Source organism: Salvelinus fontinalis, chromosome 1, assembly GCF_029448725.1.
Source record: "Salvelinus fontinalis isolate EN_2023a chromosome 1, ASM2944872v1, whole genome shotgun sequence".
NCBI lineage: Eukaryota > Metazoa > Chordata > Actinopteri > Salmoniformes > Salmonidae > Salvelinus > Salvelinus fontinalis.
In genome coordinates, this window is record NC_074665.1 from 67,404,622 (window position 1) to 67,414,112 (window position 9,491).

The following is a 9,491-nucleotide window of genomic DNA, read 5'->3' on the forward strand; positions in this document are numbered from 1 at the left end:
GATTGTGTCAGGCATACACACAGTGACTGGTCAGTCTGGTTTACGAGGCTAGAGATTGGCACAACATGCAGATGATGGTGCTTCTTACACTATGTCAGGTTTAGTGTTTTTCTTAGGTTTTCCTCCTTACCTTCACAAGCTGTACATCCTATCTTATAAGATGACTCTGAGACAGCTGTTCTTAGTTGACTATTCACTGGTGTCTGAGAACCTGGGGGGGGGGGGGGGTGGTTAGCCATTGGTGTGGATCCACATGGAGCATCTTAATCACAATGTCTTATTGGAAACCATTAGAGAAATAGTCCAGTTAGGACCCGTATGAAATTCAGAATTGCAGCATAAATCGCATATGGGTCAGGCATACACACGTTGACTCTTGGCAGTTTGTTGACAATTTGTGGTCCTGTGTGGCTCAGTTTGTAGAGCATGGTGCTTGCAACACAAGGGTCGTGGGTTTTGACTTCCACTGGTGCCACTAGTAAAAAAATGTGATGCATACACTACTGTATGTTGCTTTGGATAAAAGTGTCTGCTAAATGGCATGTTATTCATTATTATAATACTATGCAAATAGTTGAAATCAGCCTAATTGAATGGAAGTGTGGTCAGTCTAGAACGGTTGCTCATTGTTTCCTGGTTCTACATGTTTTATAGGTGGTGGCTATATGTTTGAGCCAGTAAGTGATAGCTAAAGGGACACCTCCTTCTGAGAATTGTGGTGTAACCAGTTCAGCCACTATTCTTGAGCAGTATGTGTATTGGGCTCCCGAGTGGCGCAGTGGTCTAAGGCACTGCATCTCAGTGCTAGAGGTGTCACTACAGACCCTGGTTTGATCCTGGGATGTATCACAACCGGATGTGATTGGGAGTTCCATAGGGCGGCACACAATTGACTCAGCGTCGTACGGGGTAGGCTGTCATTGTAAATAAGAATATGTTCTTAACTGACTTGCCTAGTTAAATAAAGTAAAGTTAAATAATGAAAAATAATTATACCAAGAGAGAAGATGCTGATCCTTGATCCGTGGCACAATCTCAGAAAGTAGATGCACAGATAGACAAATGAGACAGATATTTCCCCAGATGCCTAAATGTGAAGCACCCGCTTGGCGTTTCCAAATATGGTAGTGATAGGAAACTCACTGGTCAGCAGTGGGAGATGGAACGAGATGGAATTTAGCCGACATTCTGCAAATTTTCTCATCGATGAAACATTTGATTTCAATACAGTTTTCTGTTCCCAAAACTAGAATATTTAATGCACAGAGTGGACAAGTTTTGTAGACTTTACCCGTGGCAAAAGTTTGTTTTAAATCTCGTTGTTTCGAAAGAGTGCAAAGGTGAATTGAGTTATTGCACACGCGCATTTCACAGCGTAGGCGTTCCCTAACGGAAATATGCAGATATACTACAACGCGCCAATAGGATCTCGCTAGCTCGTGCTTGGTTCTGCCCTCCTCCTTGCTTGTTCTGCCCACTATGACTCATTTGTTCCCATTGGAAACGACAGGCTTTGGTCTATCTTGGTTTAGTTGTAAACAATCTTTGGTAAAGGCGAGTCATCACCATGAGGCCGGAAATCGTGAAATTGCATAGCAACACCAATGAGAGCCGTCCTAACTGAGTGATCGCGATACTGTCGTAAATATGTTTTGGTGACGAGCTGTGACCACCAGTGTCCTCTACGCTAAGCTGCATTTATCCAGCTTGTACATTCTCATAGTTATAATTTCCTCTGCACTGCTAACCACCACAGTCATGGCAAGTACTTTGGCACGTAAAGCTATTGACCATCTTAAAAGCAAGGAGTTCAGAGAGTATCTCATGAGGTATGACACATTTGCAAGATCTGGAAGATAGCTAACTACAGTAACACTTACTTTACCAACTAGCCAGCTAACGTACCTAATATAGCAATGCAATTAATTATCAAACGTATCGAGCTAACGTTAGTTGTAAATTGTAGCTACCACCGTTAACTTAAAAAAAAATTTTTTTTTACAAATATTGTGTCCGGTCTGAAGGACATTTGTTCTTGAATGTTTTTGGCATCACTCAAGCTAGCCCTTGTCGTCATGACCCCAATTACAATGCTGTTTCATTGCACGTCCCCTTTTGCGGGAAACATTTCGAACTTAACTTTTACGAGTTAGAAATAATTGTACAAATACAAAAGATACACTTAACGTACTTAGTTTAGCAAAGTTGCACCCAGCTGTGCTCTGAGTAACACTTGCTTTGAAACCCGACGTTGAATTGCATGGAATTTGAATCAGGAACGTTTCCTCTTGTGACCTCTATAAGCCAGAATGTTGAATGAAATTATATTTTAAAGTACGGGTTGTCCATGTGGTTGGTCCTTATGGCGGTAGAAATACGAGACAATACATCCACCTGAAAGTTTAATTACATCACCTTTTCAAAGCGCTGGTAGTGCGTTCAGATTTCTATCACCTGAAACATGTGCAGAACCATGTAAACACGAGCTCGGCAAGTATGCATGCTTCTCATGCATGTATTTTTATTTTTTTGTATCTTGTGCGAATGTTTCAGGCGATATCAAATGTGAATGCACAACCAGCGCTTTGAAAAGTTGCTATAATTATACGTTCCTATGGATATATTGTCTCGCATTCTTACCGCCAAAAAGGACCAACCGCACGGACAACCGGTATAGTATGTTAAAATATCATTTTATTTAACATTCTGACTTGTAGAGGTCATGAGTGTTCCTTATGCAATTCATCGTGAGTTTTCAGGCAAGAGTAACACAATAGAAATGCTAGAGCAAGTTGAGAGGTTGTGTGGTACCTCGGCTGGAGGCTGTGTCGTACCTCTTTTGTATTTAAAGATTGTTTCTCGTTGGTGTGAAAGTTCAGGTTTACAAAACCGTATCACAAGCGAGGATTATTAAAGGTGCAATATGCAGAAATCACTCCGCCATTTCTTGGTTGCTAGAATTCTAATAGTTTGCCTAATTTCGGTTTGTGACAACAAGCAAGTTGAGAATCATCGTCCCCTTTAAATCATTGAAGTAATTTTCAGTAACCAAAAATATTGTGTTTGAAGCTGGTGTGGGGGGGGTAAGACACAAAAACAAAATTTAAGACAGGAAGCATAGAAATAGCGCACATAGAAATTATTCACAAGCATTTCGCTACACCTGCAATAACATCTGCTAAACACGTGTATGTGACCAATACGATTTGATTTACCACTTCAGTGAGAATGACACATCTATAACTCATATTTCTAGGTGAGTTTGGTCGGGTCGCCCCAAAAGGTTTGATATTGCAGCTTTAACGTTTCTAAATGTCAAAACAGAGTGTCAGGACACCGTCAGCTGAACCCAAAAGGGGGCCGGCGGCTGTAAGCCCTTGTGGGCCCCCTTGGGTTCTCGAGAGCTAGCTGTCAAACTAGCCTACTGCTGATGTGTTGCTGGTGATGTCAGCCCTATATTAGTATTATGCCGTGTTTACGCCATGTCGGCGTAATCAGAGGAACAACTTGGGAGTGTTGACATTGGTTCTTGCATCTTTCCTTTCTCAACATTGACAGCCGAAAACACGGCCATGTTTGTGGCCATTTTCAGTGATGTGTGACGTCATAGTTCAGCATGTGGGAAAGATCGGGGTCCAGAGATCATACCGGAGTTTCCTAGTCGTAATTATGAGTTGGAGGGGCGTTCACATGCAATGTTTCCTGGTAGGAAGGTCATATTCACGCGTTCCCGACATGACTTGAACGGTGCATTATTAGTTTGTCAGGCATGATGCAATGTGTTGGTTGTTTTCCTGAAGTATAGGCATATCTCCTAACCAAAACTCCTTTGTCTTATGTCTGTCATCTTGGTGTCCTCCCGGGAACGTTCAAAATAAGCACAGTAAGTATTGTTTTTGTCTACTCAAAAGGCACTCGCACATCTGAGCTATCTGTGTTACTGGTACATGGTAACAATTGAATAACGAGGAAAAAAGAAGAAATCCCACACACTGCGTTTGTTAGCATCACTACTCTTTATTTAGCTTTACGTATCGGCCTCAAGGCCTTCATCAGAGCTTTTTGTATACTAAAAAAATCACAGAATGTTTTGGCTTCATTGAACATAGCAGATAGACTCCTCGCTTAGGTAGTTACAGTTAAGTCATTTAGCAGACGCTCTTATCCAGAGCTAGTCGGCAAGACTGTATAATTGCTATGGCAGCTTGAATACATTTGACCCTTACAGTAACCTTGTTGCTCTCTACATGAATTGTTCCTTGAAATGTTGTTTTCTACTTCTATTCCAGCACTTCTGGGGACCTGTGGCAAACTGGGGTCTGCCCATAGCTGCCATCAGTGACATGAAGAAAAGCCCTGAGATTATCAGTGGCAGAATGACCTTTGGTGAGACGATTGGAAAACAGACACAACACAATTGCTGCCATTTAGCTAGCTTATAACATTAGGGACTTTCTGCCAGGGATTGATCACCTGTTCACTATAATACCAGCAGCAGTCTCACGCTTGTTGAATAACTCCATGCTTTGATAAAGTAGAATTCCAATAGGTTAACATTATTCTTTGAACATCAACAATCCTTTCCTGCTATAGAATAACTATCTTCAAAGTAATGACTCGGGACGTCGGGTTTGATATGAAAGCTTCTTTTAGTAATAATTCTTGATCACGTTACATTTAACAACTTTAGATTCTACAGAGCAATGCAAATAAGATGCTAGCGCAAAGGAGCTATCAATCACCTGTTAATTGAAATATCTTTAGATACAGCTCAATGAATTAACTTAAACATTAACTCTGTAACACATTAAAGTTACAACACCTGCAGTCTGACACACGAGGCAAGAACATTTAGTTTTTTTCTGATAAGGATGTCTGAAGGATATGAATAAAGTTTCAAGTTCTTATTTATTCAGTGTTCTTTGTTGTTGCCCCCCTCCCCCCCCCCCCCCCTCCCCGGCAGCTCTGACCTGCTACTCACTCCTGTTTATGAGGTTTGCATACAAAGTTCAGCCAAGGAATTGGCTCCTCTTTGCTTGCCACCTAACCAATGAGACAGCCCAGCTCATTCAAGGATCACGACTTATCAAATACAAGTAAGCTCACATTTTACTATACTGCATGATTTGCTTATTTCAATGCCAAACTCATTTTATTTTATACCAGTTTTCCATTTTGGTTACAAAGCACCGTGCAACAACAGCACCGTGCAACAATTGGCCCAGGGTTGTCCAGCTTTGACCGGTGTATGTCATTATTGTAAATCAGAATTTGTTCTTAACTGACTTGCCTAGTTAAATAAATAAAATAAAAACACATACAGTACCAGTCAAATGTTTGAACACACCTACTCATTCAAGGGTTTTCTATATTTTTACAATTTTCTACATTGTAGAATAATATTGAAGACATCAAAACTATGAAATAACACATATGGAATCATGTAGTAACCAAAAAAGTGTGAAATCTCAAATATATTTTGAATTGTTTGTCAAATAGCCACCCTTTGCCTTGATGACAGCTTTGCACACTCTTGGTATCTCTCAACCAGCTTCATGAGGAATGCTTTTTCAACAGTCTTGAAGGAGTTCCCACATATGCTGAGCACTTGTTGGCTGCTTTTCCTTCACTCTGCGGTCCAACTCCTCCCAAACTATCAATTGGGTTGAGGTCGGGTGATTGTGGAGGCCAGGTCATCTGATGCAGCACTCCATCACTCTCATTCTTGGTCAAATAGCCTTTACACAGCCTGGAGGTGTGTTTTGGTTATTGACCTGTTGAAAAACAAATGATAGTCCCACTAAGCGCAAATCAGATGGGATGGCGTATTGTTGCAGAATGATGTTTTAGCCATGCTGGTTAAGTGTGCCTTGAATTCTAAATAAATCCCTGACAGTGTCACTAGCAAAGCACCATCACACCACCTCCTCCATGCTTCACGATGGGAACCACACATGCGGAGTTCATCCAAAAAACCAAAAATCTCAAATTTGGACTCATCAGACCAAAGTACAGATTTCCACCGGTCTAATGTCCATTGCTCGTGTTTCTTGGCCCAAGCAAGTCTCTTCTTCTTATTGGTGTTCTTTAGTAGTGGTTTCTTTGCGGCAATTAGACCATAAAGGACTGATTCATGCCGTCTCCTCGGGAACAGTTGATGTGTCTGTTACTTGAACTCTGTGAAGCATTTATTTGGGCTGCAATCTGAAGTGCAGTTGATTTCTGAGGCTGGTAACTCAAATAAACTTATCCTCTGCAGCAGAGGTATCTCTGGGTCTTCCTTTCCTGTGGTGGTCCTCATGAGAGTCAGTATCATCATAGCGCTTCATGGTTTTTGCAACTGCACTTGAAGAAACTTTTTTTTAAATGTTCTGCATTGATTGACATTCATGTCTTAAAGTAATGATGGACTGTCGGTTTCTTTTCTTATTTGAGCTGTTCTTTCCATAATATTAACTTGGTCTTTTACCAAATAGTGCTATCTTCTGTATACCAACCCTCCCAAGTTGCGCAGCGGTCTAAGGCACTGCATGTCAGTGCTAGAGGCGTCACAACAGACCCTGGTTCGATTCCAGGCTGTATCACAACCGGCTGTGGTTGGAGTCCCATAGGGCGGCGCACAATTGGCCCAGTGTCGTCCCGGGTAGGGTTTAGCCGGGGTAGGCCGTCAATGTAAATAATAATTTGTTCTTAACTGACTTGCCTAGTTAAATAAACAATTCCTTGTTACAACAACTGATTGACTCAAACACATTAAAAAGGACAGAAATTCCACAAATTAACTTTTTAAGAAGGTACACCTGTTAATTGAAATGCATTCCAGGAGTACCTCATGAAGCTGGTTGAGAGAATGCCAAGCGTGTGCAAAGCTGTGAAGGCAAAGGATGGCTACATTGAAGAATCACAAATATAAAATATATTTTGATTTATTTAACACTTTTTTTGGTTACTACATGGTTCCATATGTGTTCTTTCATAGTTTTGATGTCTTCTTTGTGGCACTTGTTAGGGTATAATAGATGGATATTTCAAGGAGGCCACAGCCTTGAAGCCCAAACATCTTTTGGGATTTCTCCGTACAAGAACATGTTGAAAGTTACCATCAAATTAACAAAAAATGTACAACATGGAAGCACAGTACTTTATGGCATTAATTTTATCCATATCCATGAAAGCATCTTAACCACAGTCTCTGTCTTTCTCTCTTCTTTAAAAAAAAATATATATACAGTTGAAGTTTACATACATCTTAGCCAAATACGTTTGAACTCAGTTTTTCACAATTCCTGACGTTTAATCCTAGTAAAAAATGCCCTGTCTTAGGTCAGTTAGAATCACCACTTTATTTTAAGAATGTGAAATGTCAATAATAGAGTGCTTTATTTCAGATGTTATTTCTTTCATCACATTCCCAGTGGGTCAGAAGTTTACATACACTCAATTAGTATTTGGTAGCATTGCCTTTAAATTGTTTAAATTGGGTCAAATGTTTCGGGTAGCCTTCCACAAGCTTCCCACAATATGTTTGGTGATTTTTTTTGGCTCATTCCTCCTGACAGAGCTGGTGTAAGTCAGGTTTGTAGGCCTCCTTGCTCGCACACGCTTTTTCAGTTCTGCCCACATATTTTCTATAGGATTGAGGTCAGGGCTTTGTGATGGCCACTCCAATACCTTGACTTTGTTGTCCTTAAGCCATTTTGCCACAACTTTGGAAGTATGCTTGGGGTCCATTTGGAAGACCCATTTGCGACCAAGCTTTAACTTCCTGACTGATGTCTTGAGATGTTGCTTCAACATATCCACATCATTTTCCTACCTCATGATGCCATCTATTTTGTGAAGTGTACCAGTCCCTCCTGTAGCAAAGCACCCCCACAACATGATGCTTCCACCCCCGTGCTTCACGGTTGAGATGGTGTTCTTCGGCTTGCAAGCCTCCCCCTTTTTCCTCCAAACATAACAATGGTCAGTATGGCCAAACAGTTCTATTTTTGTTTCATCAGACCTGGGGACATTTTTCCAAAAAGTACGATCTTTGTCCCCATGTGCAGTTGCAAACCGTAGTCTGGCTTTTTTATGGCGGTTTTGGAGCAGTGGCTTCTTCCTTGTCCTTTTAGGTTATGTCGATATAGGACTTCACAGGGTCCTTTGCTGTTGTTCTGGGATTGATTTGCAGTTTTTGCACCAAAGGACGTTCATCTCTAGGAGACAAAACGCGTCTCCTTCCTGAGCGGTATGATGGCTGCGTGGTCCCATGGTGTTTATACTTGAGTAGTATTGTTTGTACAGATGAACGTGGCACCTTCAGGCGTTTGGAAATTGCTCCCAAGGATGAACCAGACTTGTGGAGGTCTACATTTTTTTGGGGGGGGGGTCTTGGCTGACTTCTTTTGATTTTCCCATGATCTCAAGCAAAGAGGCACTGCGTTTGATGGTAGGTCTTGAAATACATCCACAGGTACACCTCCAAATGACTCAAATTATGTCAATTCGCCTATCAGAAGCTTCTAAAGCCATGACATTTTCTGGAATTTTCCAAGCTGTTTAGGCACAGTCAACTTAGTGTATGTAAACTGCTGACCCACTGGAATTGTGATATAGTGAAATAATCTCTGTAAAAAATTACTTGTCATGCACAAAGTAGATGTCCTAACCGACTTGCCAAAACTAAGGTTTGTTAACAAGAAATTTGTGGAGTGGTTGAAAAACAAGTTTTAATGACACCTACCAAAGTGTATGTAAACTTCTGACTTCAACTGTGTATATGTGTGTGTATATATATATAAATTACACACACACACACACTGTACCCACATAGATATTGAAACATAGTCACTGGTTATAATTTAAGACTAAATGCTATTCTACAGAATGTGTATCTACAGTAATGCTGATGGATTTTTCCCCCTTCTTTCCAGCATGGAGAAGAAGTCATCTTAGGGGTGGAATTGCAGAATATTTAGTTTAATTAGAAACCAGCATCGTTTGGCTGTATGGGTTTCAGGTGTATGGCAATTTTATCTTATCATTGCATACCTATGTAAAACTCTTAACTTAATTAACAATTTTTAAGTTTCAACTTATGTTGAAGATCGCCATGTCTGTTTCTTCAGGTATATAAATGAGGTCAATGAATAGATTGATTTTGCACCAATTATCATGCACAAACTAATGAAATGGAATCTGTAGAGGCCCTTTTACAGATGTCTTTTAAAGAGATGGTCGGTAACACATGCACTCTAGGTTACGTCCTCATTTTGGTAAATGTATTAGCTACCAATAACACAATCTTTATCAGAATGTACAGGCAATACAAGTGGTACTCTGTTGTGTTGCCATGGCAGTGTTATTTCTGAAGATAATTAATAAACCGTTATCTATTTCCCATAAATGAAACTTCCTCTTACACTGATCAAACTACATGCTCATAATGTCTAATAAACTGTCTGATATCCATTGAGTGGCTGATTAACTTTTACATTCATGAAGAC

General features: G+C 40.5%; 1 protein-coding gene across 1 annotated transcript; it reads left to right on the forward strand.

Moving 5' to 3' along the window:
* The first annotated feature begins 1,634 nt into the window (after positions 1 to 1,634).
* On the forward strand, positions 1,635 to 9,456 carry LOC129860272 (mitochondrial pyruvate carrier 1-like). The gene is made up of 5 exons (XM_055930614.1): positions 1,635 to 1,829; positions 3,880 to 3,883; positions 4,290 to 4,386; positions 4,964 to 5,096; positions 8,919 to 9,456. Exons 1-5 carry the CDS (start codon positions 1,759 to 1,761, stop codon positions 8,938 to 8,940), a joined length of 327 nt encoding a protein of 108 aa, XP_055786589.1. The 5' UTR covers positions 1,635 to 1,758; the 3' UTR covers positions 8,941 to 9,456.
* Positions 9,457 to 9,491: the final 35 nt, after the last annotated feature.